The sequence below is a fragment of the Pogona vitticeps genome, chromosome 14 (genome assembly GCF_051106095.1).
Source record: "Pogona vitticeps strain Pit_001003342236 chromosome 14, PviZW2.1, whole genome shotgun sequence".
Taxonomy (NCBI): domain Eukaryota; kingdom Metazoa; phylum Chordata; class Lepidosauria; order Squamata; family Agamidae; genus Pogona; species Pogona vitticeps.
In genome coordinates this window covers 5,765,189-5,787,276 of record NC_135796.1, presented here as the reverse complement: position 1 = coordinate 5,787,276, position 22,088 = coordinate 5,765,189, and the positions used below count along the sequence as shown (strand labels likewise).

The following is a 22,088-nucleotide window of genomic DNA, read 5'->3' as shown; positions in this document are numbered from 1 at the left end:
TTCTCTCAGCATTTCCTGTTCAAGTCCCTTCTGCCCTCAAGGAGACACAGTATTGACCAGATAGGTGGGGTACAAATAAATAAATAAATAAATAAATAAATAAATAAATAAATAAATAAATAAATAAATAAATAAATAAATAACATTTCAAATCTTCGCTGTCAGAGCACTCTCTGGACAGTTCACGGCATAAGCATACAAACAATACAGTACAATACACACACACACATATCAGCAAACAATTAAATCAGTCAATCAAGAAAACTACTGAACTAGCTAAATTTATCATTAGATCAATAAACCATTTAAAATGACATTGGGCACCACAAACAACAAGCACAAATAAAAAACAGTTCTAACCAATTCTGTCTTCCCTAATATGGAGAGGGACGGTGCTTGGTGAGCTTCTGGTGGAAGTTTATTCCAGAGGTCTGGGGCCATAACCAAAAAGGCCTGGTTCCTGATGTTCACTCTCTTTTTAACATCCTGGCTAGAGACGGGTCAAACTGCCAGTTTGGCAGTTTGTGTCAGTTTGTCCTTTGGACAAAAAGGTGTTCAGTGCTTCACAGCCCTGCCTCCCCTGGCAAGCTCCCACTCAGAGGCAGCACACAGAGGAGGCAGGGCAGGGAAACCAGGACCACTGCCTCTGATTAGGCACCTGCCAGAGGAGGTGGGGCTGGAAAGTGCCAAACACCTGTTTGTCCTGAAGATGGACCGGCGTGAAAAGCAGGTGGGATGGGGGATTGTTTCCATGGAGTGAAGCGATCTCATTTCTTGGCAGAAATCAGTAAAAAGTTAAAAATTAACAGCCAATGGTTTCCCGGGGGGGAGGGGGTTAAGCCACTAACACAGAAGCTAAGGAAGTGCTGGCTGCAAGAGTTTGGGTATAGGGGATTCTAGGAGTTGTAGTCCAACAGAAGTAACAATTGCGCGCTCCAGTCTGTTGGCAGCAAAGGAAGCTGGGGAGCCGGCCAGTGTGATACATGCAGTGAAGCATGAGTTGAGGGGAAAGGCTCTGGGGGCATCTTCAATGCCAGGCAACAAAGAAGCCCTTCTTTCTGTGCAAGGAAGCAGAATGAATAACTTGGCCCATGAGCCTGGATTGGAGGCCATGGAGGAAGGGCCATCGCTGGGGGGGGGGAGGGAAAGCATCCCATTTGCATGCAAGGGGTCCCAAGTTCAGCCTCTCCAGGGAAGGCCAAAAGAACCTCTCAAAGGGCAGTGTCAAAAGGGTAAACTGAGCTAGTCGGACTCTCAGCCGGTCTGTGTATCAGGCTGCACCCTGGTAAAAGCCAGCTAAGCAGAACCTCTCTATTCAGGGGCAGTCTACCTCTCCTTGTCAAACCATCAGGGAAGGAATCAGTGAATGCGTCTTGGTATCTTTATCAGCGGCAAATAGTGGAGAAAAAGACCCAAATGCAATCGGATTTTTTGGCTTGACCTCAAATGGTTTATATTTAAGTTGATCAAAACAAGGCTCAAAATTTGAGGCAGTGTTTAGACCCAGAACTCCCTGAATCTCAGCAAAACAAATTACTTCTGCCTCTCCCCCCCTTTTTTTTTCTGGAGTGCAAAAACAGATGACCCTGTCAGCTGGGGAATTTTGCCAGCGGTGGTCCAAAACCCCTAACTTTCCCAAACTGAAGAATAGCCCGAGGCAACACATGCACACGCGCACAGACGCACATTCTGGGTGGAGAGATATTGGCGAGGCAGTTCTATAAAAGGAGGTGTGTGAAAGAATGAATGAAAGCCTGACTTTTGGGAAGCCAGAGAGGAGGGGAAAAGTTTTTCCCCCCTTTCTTGGCATCTCTGTTCAGCCTCTTTATCTGTGGCTGTGGGTCACTACTATGTTTCCCAGTTGCTCTCCACCTCCTCGCCCCTCGGATCCAGTTCTCCAGCCTGGTTTGAGCCGGTTCTGGACCACCGGGGCTGAGTGAAGGTCCCCTTTGTCTGAGCCAATCACCCCGGCATGCCTCCTTCCAGCAACAAACCAGCCCGTCCGTCTCTCTCTCCTTTTGGTGCTGGAGCTCCTGAAATAGGTCGGCTCCCCTTTTGTGCCTTGACTCGGTCCCTGTGGTCAGAGGACTCCTCCTTGCTGGAGTGACTTCTGCTTCTTTTCCTTCAGCTTGGATCTCCCGAAGACCAGAGGAAAGAGATTTAAAAAAAGAGGGATGACATCAGCAAGCAGGAGGGCGGCCGTCCTGGGGGCTCCTCTGCTCCCTCCCTCCCTCGGCCACCAAGCCAAGACCACCCGTTTATAAAGAGGGGCCAAGCGCAGAGACAGTGGCTTCGAAGACCGGCTGGAAAGGACACCCTGCCAGGAAAAGAAAAGGGTCACTGATCTCTGCTAGTACTCACCTGCCTCCCCACCCCAAACGTCTCATCCCCCCCCCCAGCCATCACCCTTCAAAACCTGGGCTGCACCAGTTCTTCTTGGAATACCAACAGTAAGTAAATCCCAATTTCTTATAACCTCCTAAAGGGTTTATTAGATGATTTGCACCTTTGACCTCTGGCTGAGCAGAATCATAGGCTGCATGCCAAATTCATAGCATTGAGACCTTTAGAGAAACATGAGTGAGATCAAGCAGAGAAATCTGTTGTCTGTTGATTTACAGAATTCAACTAGGTTGCCTTATATTGATTCAGTGCATAGGAACCTCCACCACCAGTAGGGTTGTAGACTCTTTGCTTAGTCCGCAGAAGGTCCCAAGTTCAAATCCCAGAATTTCCAGGTCAGGTGATAGGGCGTGAAAGATGCCTTAGCCTTAAACCTTGGAGACTCAGTTCTCATCAGGTCTCATAATATGGAGTGCGAGTATTATGGACCCAATGGCAAAGGGTCCATAGCTCAATAGGCAGAACACAATTTAAAGCAGGGGTGAGCAATATGGGAGTCTCCCCAACCATCACCACCCCGAATTTTGGCTCAAAAGCCCCTTTGTGTCCTCTAGGGAGCATGGGGGGGACCTTTTTTCCTATTTTCCCCTCACTCACACACACCAAAATTAACTTAACACACTAGAGCACACAATAGAGATTTTTCGGTACAAAAAACCCACAATTGTTAAGAAACATTTATTTTTCAAGACGGCGCATCAAGGGAATGGGTGTCGCCCTCCAAAATTCTGGGATGGATATGTATCGCATCTGGACTTCTGGAGATTGCCCAGACATCATTTAAAGGTGGGGGGACCATTCTTTGTGCTATGGAATGTGACTGCCAGCCAGAGCAAACATTATTGGGTTGAATGGACATACAGTCTACTTGTGCAAAGCAGTGTATCTAGTAACTTCTGCCTTAGCTAACTTTATAGACTTTCAGCCAGAAGTCTACCCCAGTCCTGATATGCAGTATTCTTTATTCAGGCACCAAGGACGATGGGGAAGTTTTAATCTTGTGTGTCTATGTTCTGTTGGCAAAATCCACGAAGAACTTGGTTTCCAGTTTGGGCCTTCTACAACACTGTGACCTGAAAAGGTGGAAACCAGGTCGTACGTTTTCAGACCCCCTTCCTAAGCAGTTGAAGGGTAGAATTTAATCTTTGTTTAAGGAATTTTGTGTGCATGTGAAACATGGTGATCAGTTCTGGAACCACATGGAAGACACTCTTTTTAATTTAATCATGTCTTTCTCTGTCTAGCTGGGCGGTCTCTGGCTGAGGTTCTTACTTTGGTATGCATGGATCCCTGGAAACCCAGCTAGTATTAACATCAGTACCACTTTTCCTGCTAGTAATAATGCTAACTTTTAAAAAAATTGCAAGCTGATTGTAAAAAACATAGTTACTCGCTGCTAAGTATAATCAATACTTAGCAATACAATCACGAAGAGTCAGACACGACTTAACAACAAAACAACAACAACAAATAATCAATACTGCTACTATTATCATGCTTTTTAAACACAGCTTTATTTATTTATTTATTTATTTATTTATTTATTTATTTATTTATTTATTTATTTATTTATTTATTTATTTATTTATTTATATAGTTAGTTAGTTAGTTAGTTAGTTAGTTAGTTAGTTAGTTAGTTAGTTAGTTAGTTATTAATTTTTTATTCCTGTGGCATCTTACAAAATGAAACACAACACACCCAAAAAAACACACAAAACACACACACACACACACTACCGTAAATATCAAAAAGCAATTAAACATATAATATTAAAAAACCACTAACTTGAAACAATTGAAATCATTTAAAAATACATTACACACACATGCACACACATATACACAGAGCAAATACATTTTAAAATTGTTAATATTGTTATTTAAAAGTTGGTTTTTAGGCCAAGACTTCACAATTCAACTGTGTGGTACAATGGCGGCAGGAAAGAGCCAACTTTTTATCTTTGATTAAAGATCAGGATTATCTTGATAAAAATCAAAAGGGTATTGGCTAGTAGGATTTCCAGGGATCCACGCATGCAAAATGCCATACTAATGTTCTAAAATGGAAAGGGCTTTGATTCTCGGCTGCAGTGTGGTGGCAACACATATACAGCCCATGAGTTGCATGTTGCCTGGAGAGCGTTTTGTTTTAGTTCTTTTTTTTCTTTTCTTTTCTTTTTTTAATCTTTGATTCTCAAATATCTTTATAAATGGAATGGAAAGAACCTAAGATGGGAAGTTTGTGTGTGTGTGTGTGTGTGTATGTGTGTGTGTCTATTTTGACATAGAAAGAATGTGAGGTTTAACAAATTTCAAATGGAGGTTAAAGTAAAACGGAGTGATCTTCCTCCCCCTTCATGTTGCCCTTTCTGATAGGCGTTACAGAGATATGAGTTGGAGAAAGAATAAAATATTTCATTTACTTCCAATTGAACAAACTAAACAGCAAACTTACAAACATGACTGCTTTCAGAAAACAGACATTATTGCTTCCAATAGACTGTAGAGAGGGGGAAGCCCTAAACAGAGAGGCGGGTCTCTCTTTAAATTCAGAGGCAAGAGCAAACAATTGGTTAGTCCAGGATAGATTGGCTAAAGTGACAGAAAGGTCCCTCCCAGCCACACCTACTAAAGGGAGCATGAAAGATTGCAAAAATCTCCAACATCCTCTAGATTTGCCAAATTAGCATCCTGTTCCCTGGAATTTTAGGGCTAAAATGGGGTGCGTGCAAACTTTGTTATATCATCCCGGTGGGTCAGGCAAGGTTTGGATGAAACTGCTTCTGGGCTGTCTGGTTGTGGAAACAAGCATGAGAGGTATCCAAGTGCATGAGCCCAGAATTAGGATAAAGCCCAGGCAATCTGGTAATACGGCAGCCCAGAGCAAGGGAGAACATGTTTTTCAGGCAAGTGGCAAAATGGACACAACCACTTCTACGCTGGCTGTGGCTGTCATTCCTGGTGAGGAATCCTGCGCTGCCCTACCTACAGCCCCCGTGACACAAGTGGAGTTTTTCCAAAGCACAGACACTACACAGTGAAATATAGGCAGTTGGATCAGTCCATGTCAATGGATGAGGAGCAACAGGTCTTTTCTAAAGCTAGTGGCTCTTCATTGTCCATTCAAGACTGAACTGCTTTCAAATACTTTACATCAGTGGTTCTTAACCTTGGGTTACTCAGGTGTTTTTGAGCTGCAACTCCCAGAAACCCCGGCCAGCAGAGCTGGTGGTGAAGGCTTCTGGGAGTTGCAGTCCAAAAACACCTGAGTAACCCAAGGTTAAGAACCACTGCTTTACATTACGACAGAGTGGCATGCAACAAGAAAGGGGAAAATCCGTTTCTCTCCCTGCTCTGGCAAGGATTGCACCTAAGGTCAGAGGCAAAAGTAAAGTTTGAGGGAGGTGGCAGATGGTGTCACCAAAGGATGTCAGAAAGGACCAGGGAAGCTGTGGCTACACTTCCCTCTGCCCATGCTCCTATGCCACTTCCTGACTTTCTCCAAATGGCATAATCGTGCAGGCACCCATCCGTTCTCCCCCAGAGTCTCCTTTTGGGTGCCCCAAAACTGCAGAGGTACAAAACACAAATAAATACATTAGGGACCTCCCCCCATATCCATGGGGGAGTGGTTCCAAGCCCCCTCTGCACAGATGGTGAAAACCATGGAAAACTATGCTATACATAGCACAGTTTTTTTAAAAAAAATCAGAAAGAAGTATTTTACCATGTACGTATTACCAGAATTGACCACTAGAGTGAGCTAGGCATTCTTCAACAACAAGAATACAGAACATGGTCTCTGGGTCACCTCTAGTGGCCAATTCTGGTAAATGCATTGTGAAAATATATATTTTAGGTTTTTTTTAAAAAAAATAATAGTTTCAGACTGCAGATAAATGAAATTGCAGATACCAGTCCCATGAATACATGGGTCCTGCCATATTTCCTTGCTGACCCAGCAACAGAGCCCCTTTGAGCAAAAAGAGCAATTAAAAAAACCTTTCTCCTCCAAGGCGGCCACCATTTCCTGGGTCCTGAGACTTCACCACTTTAGTATCACCCTGTATTTCTCCCCACCCTGCCTCCCAGTTACTTGGTGACCCCTCGACAGGGTTGCATGACAAACCACCAGGAAAAAATCAAAGACGAGTCTCCATGTTGACGTGGGGTTTGCAAGCCGAAAGCCCCGCTGTCTGCTTCCTGCACTGAAGGTAGATCTAATCCCCCCCCTCTTCTCAGGCTTTGCACAATGGGCCCCAGCAAACCCCTCCACGTGAACACCCCACTTCGGGAGAGCAGGCCGTTCTCTCAGGTGGCCGGCACGAAGGTCTACCTGAAGCTCGACAGTGCTCAACCCACCGGCTCCTTCAAGATACGAGGCATCGGGCACTTCTGCAAAACGGTATGGAAAGGGGGGACATTCGGCGAGAATAACAGCTTTGGGTGGGGGGACCAAGAGACCGCTGCACGGCCACGGCGTCCTGGTCCATTCCTTGGGTAATATCTCTGCTCTTCTGCCCTTTTCCACCTTGAGATGGGGAGACCCGAGGGAGAACGTATCGAGTTTAATCCGGACCATTTCTCTCCAGTCCCTGGCATGCAGCCCCCTTTTCTGTGGCTGTGCCTTTCGGGGCGTGGTACTCCACAGAGCTCAGTGCACACAGAATCACCACCACCGCTCCCCACATCCACTCTCCTTGCATCGCCCAGGAGTATTGCACCCGGTAAAATGTTTTTGCCATGTATTACCAGAACTGGCCACTAGAGGAAGCCAGAGAAGCATTCTTCAACAAGAAGAATACAGAGCATGGTCTTTGAGTCACCTCTAGTGGCCAGTTCTGGTAAATGCTGTGCAGCAGAAGGGCAGGGATACAAAGAGCAGAACAGCTTCAAGTTCTTCGAAGTGGTCCACCCCCTTTTCTCATTCACTGTGCAGAATTGTTTGGGGTTTCTCGTTAAGTCCACATAGAATACCATACAAATTTTTGCATGGCCCTTTCAAAATGTATGCATATTCTGTTGTATGGTACAGCATTTTGTATGCACATTTTCCCCCAAACATGTGCTTTTTCTTTATTTATTTATTTTTGTTGTTGTTGTTGCAAGCGATCCTTCTCACAAATACATTCCAGAATAATAAAGCTGACTCCAAAAAGACCTGCAAAGAATGCCTTTTCCATGTGAAATTAAGATGCCTGCTACTTCAACTTTTCTCTTCTTTTGCTTCCACAGTGGGCAGAACGTGGCTGTAAGGGTTTTGTCAGCTCCTCAGGTAAAAGGCTTAAATATATATGTATTTAAATAAGTGATACTTCACAAAATCAATGGTTGCATTAATTTGAAATTATTTCAATGCCCAGTAGGCAAGCTGGAGAGATTGTGCATAACTCTTTCCATTTCATGGGTATCATCCTCCTGTGTCTCACAAAGATACCAGGTACAGTGGTTGTCCACGCTGCCAATTTTCTCAGACGCAGTCAGACTGCACTAAGCGATGCATCACTAAACATTTAAATAAAAAATTCTTTAAAATGAAAGGAAGAGCAGCAATGTTCCTGCCACCTAAAATCCACATTGGCCCAATGATAGGAACATTCAGAACCACCCTATTGAATTGAAATGAATTGAATTAGGAACCAAGGAATTTTAAGCCCCTGCTGGCCAGTAAAAAAAATTGCTTTGCAGCCCAAATAAATCAAATTGACCACGAATTGATAAATCGGTTTAAATAATGCTGAAACGGATTCAACTGCAGTTCTTATTGCTAGTAGGACAATAAGACCCATAGTTAATGGGCTTCAGGGAGCAGGTAACATTTTCAGGAAATGGCTATATTTTTCTGCCTCTCCAAGACAAAGCCAGACCTCATGGTGAGAGGTGCAGGCGCAGGAAGATACTTGAGTTTTGCATCGTCTTAAACGTTGGAGCCCCTTCTCCACCCATTTCCAGCTGATGTTCAGGCCCACTGGCTGAGCAGGAAGGCATGTCAATGGAAACTGTGTGACCTTCCCTCTTACTCTTGCCTGCCCTTCCTCTGTGACATCATAAGCAACCACCCCATCCTACTAGAAGAACCTGCTCCTGATTTCAAGCTTGCCCCTCAAAATGCCAGGGAATTGGATGCTGTTGCCCTGGAAACCCTACCTTTGTATCCGGTCTCTCTGCCAATGAGCCCAAGGCTATGTCCATGGCCCTCCTCCTCCTCCTGCCCAATGCATCCTCACACCAACCCTGTGATGCAGTGCAGTCTTCCTCGTTCTACCTCCAGAATTCCCTGTTTCCTTTGAGATAAGCAACCATCCTTGCAGGAGTTAATGGAGAACAAATGAATTTTCGCAGCAACAGCACTATTGTAGGAAGCCCTCCTTATGCCAAAACAAGGTAGATTCATCTTGAATGGGAAAGCAGGACTCATTAACTTTACAAAACACATGTTCCCAGCAGAGCACTCTCACCTATATCATGAAGAACATGTGTACGTACCTCTACATGTACCACTGCCTCACGGATGCTGAATGGATTTCTTTCCAGGGGGAAATGCTGGGCTGGCAGTGGCTTACTCGGCCAGGATGTTGGGCGTCCCAGCGACCATCTATGTGCCCACGTCAACACCAGCTTTCACCATCAACCGTCTGAAAGACGAAGGAAGCAAAGTGTGTGTTGAGGGAGAGGTAAGTGTGAAGGAGGGGACCTCAAAGAATTCTGTGTCTGCCTTGAGCCCATAGCACAGAAAGTTACTTTTTAAAACCACTCATCTAAACCCTGTTCTTTCTGTTATGTTTACAATGTTTTAATTTATTATCTGTCCATTGTATTTATATACTGTATTTTCTCCAATATGCTGACAACTGTGTGTATGATTTTCCTTCTCCATACTTTGTCATTCCAACAGTCCTGTGAAGTAGATCAGGCTTAAAATAAAAAAAAAATGGCAGGGCCAAAACAACCCAGATAGGAGAGAGAATCAAACTGAACTTCAAATGCTTAATCTAACCCTTTGTCCAATATGCCACACTGATTCTCTAAACAATAAAGAAACTACATCCTCTTTCCCCAAAAATAAGACCCCACCTGAAAATAAGCCCTAGTAGGATTTTTCAGGATGCTCATAATATGGCAAATAGAAGGGGAAGATATGGAGGCAGTGACAAATTTTACTTTCTTGGGCTCCATGATCACTGCAGATGGTGACAGCAGCCATGAAATTAAAAGATGCCTGCTTCTTGGGAGGAAAGCAATGAGAAACCTAGATAGCATCTTAAAAAGCAGAGACATCACCTTGCTGGCAAAGGTCCGCATAGTCAAAGCTATGGTTTTTCCTGTAGTGATGTATGGAAGTGAGAGCTGGACCATAAAGAAGGCTGAGCACCAAAGAATGGATGCTTTTGTATTGTGGTGCTGGAGGAGGCTCTTGAGAGTCCCCTGGACTGCAAGGAGAACAAACCTATCCATTCTGAATGATATCAACCCTGAGTGCTCACCGGAAGGACAGATCCTGAAGCTGAGGCTCCAAGACTTTGGCCATCTCATGAGAAGACTCCCTGGAAAAGACCCTGATGTTGGGAAAGTGTGAAGGCAAGAGGAGAAGGGGAATGACAGAGAACGAAATGGCTGGACAGTGTCATCAAAGCGACCAGCATGAATCTGACCCAACTCTGAGAGGCAGTGGAAGACAGGAGGGCCTGGCGTGCTCTGGTCCATGGGGTCATGAAGAGTCAAACACGACTTAACGACAAAACAACAACAAAGTGAAACCCCGTCCTCCACCTTGTGCAGCAACCAGAAGAAAATGACAGGACTGTATTTGAATAAATGTAGATGGTTGTACATGAAAATAAAATAAAACATCCCCTGAAAATAAGCCCTGTTGGATTTTTTGGAGCAAAAATTAAGAAAACACCCTCTCTTATTTTTGGGGAAACAGGGTATATATCCCTATTTCTTAAAAGCAACTAAATAGCTAAATGCTACAAAGCAATCACCATCTATCTTCCTTGTTGTCACCTCAACACAGAGCGTTGGGGCATTGCTTGAACCCTGCAATACTCATCTTACACTATTTAATGAGGCCACACAAACTGGTAACTGTAGTAATTATAAAATTGATAGTTATGCACAAAAGGAATGAATTTAGTTAAAATAGTACAGTGATGTAGTTATACCATCCTTTTGGGAGAAATTAATTATAGCTCACAGTTTGCAACTAGTCATTTCCATGTTCTGCATCATCATTTTAGCTCAGTGGTTTAGGTCCCTAGCTGTGGAGCCAGAGGTTGGGGGTTCGATTCCCCACTATGTGCCTCCTTGAGAGGGGCTGGACTGGATGATCCAGAAGGGTCCCCTTCCACCCCTGTAGATCTAAGATTACTTAACTGGTCATTACCACAGAATGTAGAAGATGCTTCTTCTCTCTTTGTTCTTTCTCCCCGTCAGAATTTCAATGTAATAAAGTGAGCTTCTTTTCGACAGATGCTGGCTGAAAGCACAAAAGCAGCCAAAGAGCTTGTCAAGAACAACCCAGAATGGGTCTACGTGTCTCCATTTGATGACCCGCTCATCTGGTATGGGAGCTCTGAGCAAAGGAGGATAGAGAAAATTCCATTTATAACAAGGATTTTTTAAAATATACCAGTATATTTCTATTGTGCCCTTGAGTTCTAATAAGCCCCCTCAAGGAAATACAGTAGGACCTCTGTATCCAAGCCCCCCACGGATGCTGAGAAACGCAGATTATAGCAAATGCTCTTTGAATAGCAAATACAGTGGTGCCCCACAAGACAATGTTAATTCGTTCAGCGAAAATCGCTGTCTTGTGAAAACATCATCTTGCGAAATGCGGTTCCCCATTGGAATGCACCGAAATCCGTTTAATGCGTTCCAATGGGGGAAAAGCGTCGTTTTGCGAAAATCGCCCATAGAAAAACTATTTTGCGAACCACGAATCAGCTGTAAAAATCACTGTCTTGCGAAAATCAGTCCCAAAAAAAAGTCTTGTGAAGCACGGTCTGAAACATTGTCCAGCAAAAATTGCCCATAGGAAACACCGTTTTGCAAAGCACTTTAGTGACCTCAAAACCTCATCGTCTAGTGATTAACCATTTTGTGAGGTAATCCTCTAGCGGGGCACCACTGTACTATACATAGCATGGTCTCTGGCACCTTCTAGTGGCCAGTTCTGGTAACCTCACCTTTAGAAATATATATTTCTAGGATTTTTCTTTTCATATTTTTAATTTTTTTCAGACTGTGGTGAGCGAATCGGCAGATACTGATTCTGCAGATAAAGGAGTCCTACCATACACAAAACAAAGCAAAATACCATTGTTTAAACATGGGAGAGCAATCTTTGGCCCTCCAAATGCTGGCAAATTCCAATTTCTATCATGTTTTACCGCTGGCCAAGTGGCCAAGCCATGGGAATTGGAGTTCACCACATTTGGAGGGCTATACAAATTCCCCGAACCTGATTTAAATATGTGAGATGGAAGATAGAGGATGTATCTGCAATGTGCAGTAATGGCTCTTGAGGGCCATTTTACCTGCCATGGCTTCATCTTACGGTATCCTGGCGCTGGTAGACAATAGTGGGCAATACCTTTATGAGCCCGTTAAATTCTGATGCACAGAGGCTAGCTCTCGACTCTGTGCTCATCTTCATCAGCCTAGGCATTACAGAGTTGGGTTGGTGCAAAAGAGACATCAGAACTCCAAAATCCATGACCAGATGTGTGAGCTAGGTTAGGTGTTTAAAGGACGTTCCAAAATAGGAGGAGGAACAAGATCTGCTCAAAGGGGGTAGCTTTCAGATTTCATCTCTTACATTTTTTTTTTGCTGCAGTTGACTTCTCTGCTGTATAAACTAACATTTATCCTAACTGATCTGATATGGAGATGGTTGTATTTCAGTGTATCTCTGCCTCCTCAGCCAAAAAAGGAACAAAGTATTTTCACAAAATGCATTTTGAGTGCGGGGCAGTGCAATCCTTAATGACTTTCAGCTCTTTCTCGAACAGCTTCGGGGCAATCTAGGGATGTGGTGGCACTGTGGGTTAAACTTCAGAAGCCTCTGTGCTGCAAGGTCAGAAGACCTGCAGTCGTAAGATCGAATCCACGCGACAAAGTGAACTCCCCTCGCTTGTCCCAGCTCCTGCCAACCTAGCCGTTCGAAAGCATGCAAAAATGCAAGTAGATAAATAGGGACCACCACAGTGGGAAGGTAAACGGCGATCCGTGTCTAGTCGCACTGGCCATGTGACCACAGAAGATTATCTTTGGACAAAACGCTAGCTCTATGGGTTGGAAACAGAGATGAGCACCACCCCCTAGAGTTGGACATGACTGGACAAATTGTCAAGGGGAATCTTTACCTTTACCTAAGCCTCATTACCAGAGGTGAAATCTCAGTGGAATCTGTGCCCCTTGAAGTGGAAATAGCTTTGAACAATGAAGCTGTCCCACACATCCGGGCATGGATTTTGGGACTTTTCTGCTTTTTCTTTCTTTTCTTTTTCTTTTTCTTTTTTCTTTTCTTCTTTTTTTTTTTTGGGTGCAGCACTGCCAACTGCATAACGCCTCATGTGACAGAGACTAGCCAAAAACAGGTCTCCCTGTGTGAGAAATGTTGGTGTCTAATTAAGATGTCAGCTACCCTTGTCTTCAGGACTTTTCCCCTTTTTTGCTGAGGGTCATAGTAGGAGGTGATCCGATGGCAGTATAGCTCACTTTTTGAATCTCTTCTGGCACAGTCCAGTTTGAGCTATTTTCCAGTGTCCAGTCAATGCACAAAACATTGCAAACCAGCCCAATCCTGCTTCATGTCCAATCCAGGCCTTTTGGGTTGACCAGCAGGACTATTGTTTTTCAGGGCTCTGGGGGAATGACCAGGTCCAGATTGGGGGAGCTCAGAAGGGTCTCTTTTAAGACATTGTGACCTGTGAAGGGACCCTTTCCAGCATGATCCAACACAATCCAGGATCCTCATCCGATCGCCCCCTTAGGCTTCCCTGCAACCGAGCGTGAGGTCACAATCTCCCGAACTATAGCAAAGTCTTAAGTCCCTCCCCAAACTACAAACCCCAGGATTCCATAGAATGGACTCAGGAGAATTCAAAAATAGTATACAACTGCTATAATTGTGTAGTGTAGGTATGTTGATTTTTTAAAAAAAATTAAAAAGAAAAGAGAGTCATCAGTCTCAGAAACAAGACCACCACCATCCGAATTATGAAAAGCCATCAAGAGTGAGGGTAACCCAAGGATAAACCATGTGCGGTCCTCTAGATATTGATAGACTGCACGTCTGGCCAGAAAGAGATAGAACAGAATCCCTGGGTTCTATTCTGTCTCCTTCTGACGAGCCTTGAAGTTCTAGATCTCCTAGGATATAATAATTTGTTGTCTTTCCAAGACATAGGGCACGGTTGTGGGGCACGGCAGAGATACTCTCTAAAAATGACCTTTTTTAGAATTCAGAAACTTTCCCCAGAGAATTCTTGCTTTAGAGAAGGTGGGGCAGATCTGCCTTCTTTCTCCCTCTGGTGCTGATGCGCCGGCTTCCCTTTTCCTGGCAGGGAAGGACACGTGTCCTTGGTCAGAGAGATAAAGGAGCAGATGGATGCTAAGCCCGGAGCACTGGTGCTTTCGGTAGGAGGCGGAGGCATGCTGTGTGGGGTGATTCGGGGCCTCCGTGAAGTGGGCTGGGATGACGTGCCCATCATCGCCTCCGAGACGGAAGGTGCCCACAGCCTGCATGCTGCCTTGGCGGCTGGGAAGTTGGTGACGCTTCCCAAAATCACCAGGTAAGCCAACTACATGTGGTTGTCCATCAGAGATGGTCTATGGGGGGCCTTTCCAAAGCCTTTGGCTGCCTAAGACAAGATGATGCCCATAGAAGCCAACAGAACTGACAATGGCATCTTTATTCAGCAAGTCCAGAATCCAGATAAGGTGACTGACTCTCCCAAGAGTCCCTCAGAGATATATAGATCAGATCCCTGCCTTCTTAAAGAGCTGGCATTAAGTTGTAAAAGGTAGTCCCAAATGTGACCCTTCGTTAAACCTCTTCTTGTCTTCTGGATATCCCTTCCTTAATGCTCTACTCCGAGAAGAACGATCCAATGTCGAATCAGTTCTTTCTTCACTTTGTTAAGCATAGGAAAGGGTCTGTAAGAGAATATATGGATGATGGTCTGAGTAAATAGTTGATGACTAAGAACTAATTTAAAAAAAAAAACTTACCATACTTGTATTAATGAACTTAAACTTAATTTTAAAAAACACTAAAATGGATGCATGAGTATATAGATGTTCTGGTAAAAGACCTACACATTCTAACAAATTTGTTCTGCTTATAAGGCTACAATTAATGTTACCAAAATATTCCAAAGTATGTATCAAAAATATTTTCGAATGGAAAAAAAAACTTTGTAAGTTAGAAAATTAATTCAGTTATAAATTGCCTATCAAGCCAAATTCTATCAAAACTTCTCTTTGCTAACTTCGGTTTCCCACCTCTATGGAATTACTACATGTTCTAGTTTAATCCAACTCTCCATTGACTTAGATCCTGTTCTGTTTTGTAAAGCTGACAAAGCAGTTTTCATCACACTTGATATCTTAGAACTTTAGGAAAAAGGTACCTTCATTTTTCAATACTTAAGCAAAACATATTGATGAATTTCCCAAGGTTCATATATTTTATACTTTTTAAAAAAGATGGTGCTGTTGGATTCTCCATCTGTCAAATGTTTTCTTTGACTGACTTATCAATGAAAAAACAACCTTGTATGTGTTGTTGTCTATTAACCAGCAATTCTAAGCCATGTTTTAAAGTGACTTTTCCTGCTCTATTCCTTTTAACTTTCCCAGTATATTGGCCATTAATACCTATAGTATTTTTTCCAAAATATGAGAGCAGTGGAATCAGAGCTTACCGGGATAAAAGCCCTGGGACTTTCTAGGTAGCAGGGACTACGGCATCATCCACTCCCACCCACCCACCAACTTCCTCATTTTCCTCTCATCTTAGTTGTAATCCTCACATCAGCTAGGAGAGAGATGGGTAAGCCCAGGAACAGCATATTTTTGTAAGCCATTCCTGTGAAATGCAGAATATTTCAAGATGGTGGCTTGGTCTTGAATAAACAGGTTACATAACCACCTGGTAAGGTGCCCTCTCCATACCTAGGCTGGTCTCTCTCTCTCTCTCTCTCTCTCTCTCTCTCTCTGCCATTAGGTCCCCCATTCCCAGTGGAAAGAGGATTACTGGGAAGGAAAAAAAAACGTACTTACTCATTTGTTCCAAACATATTCTGGCTTTCATCTGAGGTTGTTCTCTCCATTTGAATGCAAACAACGATCTTGCGAGGTAGCTCAGTCCAAAAGATCACAACTGGCCCAAGTGAGTGGGACTACATGTGACAAAGAAACCACTGTTGCTGAACCCCCTCGTGGGCCTCCATTTCCTACTTTATAATGGCCAGACATTCATTCATTCATTTTTAAAAGCATTTTTATTCCACTTCTCCACATCTCCTGGAGCCACTTCCATATAAAAAAATTAAATCAATATGGGTCCTGTCTGCAGGCTGGCCTTCTGAAAAAGACGTGGCACAAAAGGAAAAAGGAATGGGTAAGGAAGAAGAAAAGCAGGCAGTCATCATATGTTTAGTGGGGTCGTCTTTAGCAATTGACAACTGCTCTCTTTCCTTCTGGTCGTAGCATTGCAACAACGCTTGGGGCCAGCACCGTGGCTGCAGAGGCTCTGAAGCTGGCTCAAGAGCACCCCGTCTTCTCGGTGGTTGTCACAGATCAGGAGGCGGTCGTGGCCATTGAGAAGTTTTTAGGTACGTCGTTTCAGCTTCTAGCCCACCTATCCTAGGCACTAAGAGCAGACTTATTCTTTGAGCGCCAACGGTTATGTGGATCAAATGATTCTGCCCACTCAACAGAACGAGATACTAGTAGCCTTGGAGCAACAGAGCGAAATGCAAGCGAAATGCAAGAAAACCCGTAGGCAGAGGGAAGCTTAAGGAGCAGAGAGAGTTCAGATGAGGAAATCACAAAAACCAGCGAAAGCCAGTTGACTAAGACCATGTAACTGAAATATTGTCTGTCCCTTTTTTTCTATAAACAAGTGAACTAGATCATGATAAACAGGGTTGCTTCGAGCTGTGGCATGTCATTTGAAGCAATCCTTGCACCGACAGGAAAGGATCAGGTGGTCTGGCGGCAGGAAATCCCACTGCACCTTAAATGATCCTATCTGGTCCTTCCTCCCTTTAAAGAGAAAGGCAAAAAGAAAGAGAGAGAAATCGCCCTCTTTGTTCTCTCTTGCCTTCTAGTTTGTGGGGGAGCAGAAGGAAGCCTTCAGTTTAAAAACATCTAAGTGGCATAGCACATCGGTGCTGCCCCAGAAGGACTTTAAAAAAAACTTTCCCTTTTCTCTCTCCCTTGCCAAAGGGAAGTTGGAGGATGCTTTCAATTTCTCAAGATGACGATGAAGCAGCTTGAGCAGCCAGCCTTAATTCGTCCATTTTGGTTTGTTCCCGGTGATCACAAATGCTGGAACCAAACCAAAGCACAGCAAAGTAGCCCCTGTCAGAAACCCAAAAAGGTGTGCATGGATTAGGAACGGGATAGTTTGCAGTGATCTGTACGTCATACAGTCTCTGGAAAAAGGAGGCAACCAGCTTGCCCCCATACTAGACGAAACTGCAGGACAAACGTCCGTCTAGTCACACTCTAACTGTACATGATTTAATGTACGGCCATAACAGAGGTTTATATTTTGTACGGCTTTGGGATACTCTGGCATTACTCTTTTGCTGTGCCCCTACAGCTGCAGTAGTCATAGTGGTTTGAAATAAACAACCTACCCTTTAACTTTATGTGGAGATTTCTTCCACCATCTGCCGTCACGAGGACATGGTGCTTTGTGGTGGCTCACTCTTCAGAGGAACGTGGCTTCAGCCTGCTCTGGGTGAGCTTTCCTCTTCTCCAGCCTCCCTTCACTGTGGAGTGAGCTTCTGGCACAGAGGTGTGGAAGGTTGAATCACCAACCAGTTTTCTTTTCTTTTCCATGACTATTACCGTAGGTTGATTATTTTTTTAATTGGGTCACATTGACCGGCATCTGTCTGTAGGCCTGTCTTTGCATCACTATTCCAGTTATCTAATCCCATTGAACCAAAGCACAGGAAAACAGACTGTCTTGTGCTCTGAAAATCAAGCAGCCACACCACCCTGTTAGCTAGAGGCAAGCGGCTGTCACCAAACAGTGTCTGAATGCAAGGGTTGGGTGGACCAAGTGTTGTTTCTTTCTGGAAACAGAATTCAGAGTTGAGCGCCCTACTCTCTGTGTGCCTGCTTCTGTATTTCAAATAGGAAATAGTCTGCCTTTTTTCTTAGTTTCCCCACCTTACAGTCCTTAGACTGACTGCGAGAAATAAAGGTTTCAAGTTATGCTTGCTAAAATATTTAGATCAGGATCGTGGGACTGTGCTATTTAATCAAAGCAAAAGCAAAGTGGGCTGCTTCCATACTGCCCCATAGCACTTAAAGCACTCTCTGGGCAGTTTACAATTTAATTATGCACATATACATTCCCTCCCCCCAGCAGCCTGTGGGCAAGAGCCAGCTACCTGGGATTGAACCCAGGCTGTGAGCAGAGTTTTGAGTGCAGTACTGCAGTTTAACCACTGTGCCACGAGGTTCCTCCCATTGAAAGTGGCCACTGCATCACCTAGCCAAGATTTGCTGCTGCTCTTGTTTTTGCTACCTTGAAATAAATGAACTTAGCCATTGCTACTGACAAGATTAAGATTAATCAAGGCTGAAAGGAAAAAGGTTTTTAATCTTTGCTGCTGTGAGTTTCTTGGTAAATATTTTCTCTGTGTTAATTTTAAAAAAAATGATCAGAAAGGAGCAGCTGCTCTCTTGATGGAAAAGTCTCAAGTATCCTTGGGTACTGGCTGGCTCCCTGCAGTGTTTGGCAGAAAGACTCTGCTGAATTTGTCTGCTTGATTTCCAAAATATATGGAAGTTATATACTGAAAATAATATTTGACAATGTCACCCTCTGTTTATGCTGCTACCTTATTATAGAAGTTGATTCCCATTATTTTGATCCTCATACAGTGGTGCCTCGCACAACGAGCGCCCCGTAGAGCGATGAATTCGCTCTACGGGGACGTTTTTCCGATCGCTAATGCGATCGCAGAGCGATGGCCCCAATGGGCGAAAATCGCAGAGCGAAGGTCAGTAAGCGGTTCGCTTACCGACCTTCGCTTTGCGACCCGCCGATCAGCTGTTCCACAGCTACAAAATGGCCGCCGGAAGCCCCAAAATGGCCACGCGCAGCGTTTTCGCGCCCTCATTAAGCGAGGGGAGGGCGCGAAAATGGCTGCCGGCCATAGAGGAACATCGCTGTAGGGTGAGTAAATCAGCCGATTGGAACACATTAAACTAAGTTTAATGCATTCCAATGGCTTTTTTCTTTCCGTACAGCGATGTTTCACACAGCGAGGGTTAATCCGGAACAGATTAACCTCGCTGTGCGAGGCACCACTGTAGTTGCTTTGACTCACAATCCTTGTGGATGATTCCTGCCTGTGTCATGACTATGAAGCTTGGAGAACATGTTATGTCTTCTGTTCCCTGTGTCTTGTGGCTGAAAGGACATAGATCAAAGAAGGGTCATAGAATAATGGGGTCAGAAGGGACCTATAAGACCATCAAGTCCAACCCCCTGCTCAATGCAGGAATCCAGATCAAAGCAGATCTGATCGATGGTTGTCCAATTTCCCCTTGAATGCCTCCAGTGTTGGAGTGCTCACCACCTCCCTTGTCATACTGCTCTAACAGTTAAGAAGTTTTTTTTCCTGATGTTCAGCCTAAATCTGGCTTCCTGTCACTGGAGCCTGTCATGACATGACCTGAACTCTGGGATGACCGAGAACAGATTCTGCCCCTTCTCTCTATGACGGTCTCTCAAGTCTTTGAAAGGAGCTATCCTATCTCCCCTCAGTCTTCTCTTCTCAAAGCTAAACATGCCCAGTTTTTCCAATCTTTTCCTCATCATCATTGCTGTTCATTGTGGACAGACTGGAAAACAATACCCCAGGCGGTGCTGACAACATGTGGAACGTGCCTTAGAGGTCAACAAGAACATAAGAAGTAGGAAACCAAGTCTTATGACAGAAGCCTGAGGGAGCCTGGCATGTTTAGCCTAGCGAACAGAGGGATAAGAGGTGAGCAGACCGCCACCTTCAATTATCTGAAGGGCTGTCACGTGGGAGAGGGAGCAAGCTTGGATTTCTGCAGCTCAGGGAGGTTGAAATGGAAGTAATCGATTCAAATTAGAAGTAAGAAATTACAACTAAATATTAGGAAGAACTTCCTAACAGCATGAGTCTTTCAGTTGTGGAATTAACAGTCTTGGAGACTGGCCTGGTTCTCTTTTTTCAGAAATTTTTAAAAACAGAACTTGCTTGCATGGCCACCCATCAGGGGCGTTTTAGCTGTGGATAGTCCACAACTGACAGGCAGTTGGGCTTGTGATCCCTCCCAGTTCTATGGTGCTACGGTTCCACAATTTTATGGTTTCTAGATATGAAGGGAGTGTGTATTTCCTGCGATTGGCACATATTCTTCAAACAATGGGATTTCCGCACAGACCTGTGCTTCGATAATGAGACTTACAAATTTGCCTTATGTCTCCAATCTTCTTGGTGCTGACCACTTGAGCTTAGTCTTATTAGCAGGGGGTGGAGAAAACACTTTAACCAGCATCTCCCCATTTGCCTGCAGATGATGAGAAGATCTTGGTGGAACCAGCATGCGGGGCCACCTTGGCCGTGGTCTACGGCGGACTAGTCGAACGGCTGCAAGCGGAGGGCAAGTTGAGCCCCCGGCTGGACTCCCTAGTGGTTATTGTGTGCGGCGGTAACAACATCTCCCTGGCGCAGCTGCAAAACCTCAAGGAACAACTGGGCCTGCAGAACCACAGGGATCAAAGAGGGCAGGAGGACTTGACGGAGAGCCAGGTTTCAGTGGCCATGTGGGGCATCGGGGCACAAAGCAAGGGCGGCGGCACGCTGCGGGCTTCGCTCCGAACATGTTGGAAACCGTGCGCTTATTAAAATCTCCTTAGATGCCCCATTCCCCGTGGTTTCCCTTAGCTATGTATCAGACGTTGAGTGGACCCGTGGCAATATTTCTGGCTGGCTCAGGATTTAATTTCCAGCACCAGATTTAGGAAGGAAAAACTTCCAGTCTTGATTTTATTCTTTTTCCAAACCCCATAGGCTTTCTCCTCCCATCCTCCATGGGTATTAGTTTGCGAGTCTGTTTTTCCTTCTCATGAGGAAACCAGGCATACTTTGCCTTCCTTTTTAGGAGTACACCTTTCTGTATGCATTCTAGTGTACATGGGTTTTGCATGCATTTCCCTGTTGACTAAAATGTGTTTTGTGTGTTTTTCAGCTGCATGCATTTTTAGCTGTTTGCATTTATTTAAAATGCACATCTGGTCTTGTGCGCCTTGTACTTCTCTGACCGCACTTGCAAGTCTCAAAAAGATAGCATTTTCAAGGAGAAGTGGGCTTGGTTTCACTACCCAGTCTTGGATGCTGCTCCAAGAAGACTTTCAAGGGGGGGGGGGGATTACCGTATTTTTCCGTGTATAAGACTATACTTTTGTCTAAAATCTTTAGACTAAAAATTGAGGGTCGTCTTATACACAGAAGTAAGCTGAGGAGAGAACAAAAACAAGTGGAGGGGAAAGCAGGGATCAAAGCGATCCTGCAGCACTTTGATCCCTTTCCCTCTACACTTGCTAAGCCCCACTTAAGATTTCTTAATTTTGGATTAGAAAAGTGGAGGGGTGTCTTACACCTGGGGGTGTCTTATACACAGAAAAGTATGGTAAGGCCAACAAAAGACATTTTCCTGGGGTGTCCTTTGGAGGAGCCTCTGAAAGGAAGGCAGTGGCTTCTTCCTAGGCAGCAGCATCCCCTCAGGCCCTGGACCGACTCCCTCCACCAGGGACAGGATGAGACCCCCTTGGGCAGGAAAGAGGGTCAAATGCCCTCTCCTGTTGCCATTCAGGCTTGCTTAAGAATCGGGTTTCTCTGCAGCTCTTCTGGATTCTGGTATTCTTTGAATTACTTATAAATTTCTTATTTTTCAGGGAATACTAGGCAGGTGTTTAGATGACAGTGGGGGTTGAGGACTGTAAGCTGCTATTTTGAAAGAATTTGATCACAATTCTATTTCCCACAGCGGATAAGACACAAAACAAGCTGGTAACCTTTATGGCGTTCCTCCTCATAGTTCACAGTTCACTGTATTTGCATATTGATAAAACTTTTTTTTCCAATTATCCCACAGACTTATTTGTTGGGGCTTCCCTTTTCCCCCCCTTTATTATTGTTTCCAGGAGTTTTATTCTTGCTTCTGTTTGCTCAGCAACTTTCCTCCTGACATGACCTTTGATCCTAGCTTCTGGTTTGCCTTCCCCATTCTTGGTTTGTTGTTTTTTGAAAATTTTTCAATCCTCTATCCTGATTGCCTTCTTGGTCCCGATTTCCTGGTACACCCTTTGCTCTGTCATCTCTTCTGTTCTTAGCTCTGGCCCCTTTCAGCTGCCCATGGCCCAAACGTGATCGTCTTTTTTTTTCTCC

At 44.4% G+C, this 22,088-nt stretch overlaps 1 protein-coding gene across 1 annotated transcript; it reads left to right on the top strand.

Annotated features, from left to right (window-relative positions):
* Positions 1 to 1,984: 1,984 nt before the first annotated feature.
* SDS (serine dehydratase) lies at positions 1,985 to 21,787 on the top strand. The gene is made up of 8 exons (XM_072983671.2): positions 1,985 to 2,450; positions 6,646 to 6,808; positions 7,639 to 7,678; positions 8,938 to 9,077; positions 10,876 to 10,967; positions 13,977 to 14,204; positions 16,126 to 16,250; positions 20,215 to 21,787. The coding sequence occupies exons 2-8, from the start codon at positions 6,656 to 6,658 to the stop codon at positions 20,544 to 20,546; spliced, it is 1,110 nt and encodes a 369-aa protein (XP_072839772.2). The 5' UTR covers positions 1,985 to 2,450; positions 6,646 to 6,655; the 3' UTR covers positions 20,547 to 21,787.
* Positions 21,788 to 22,088: the final 301 nt, after the last annotated feature.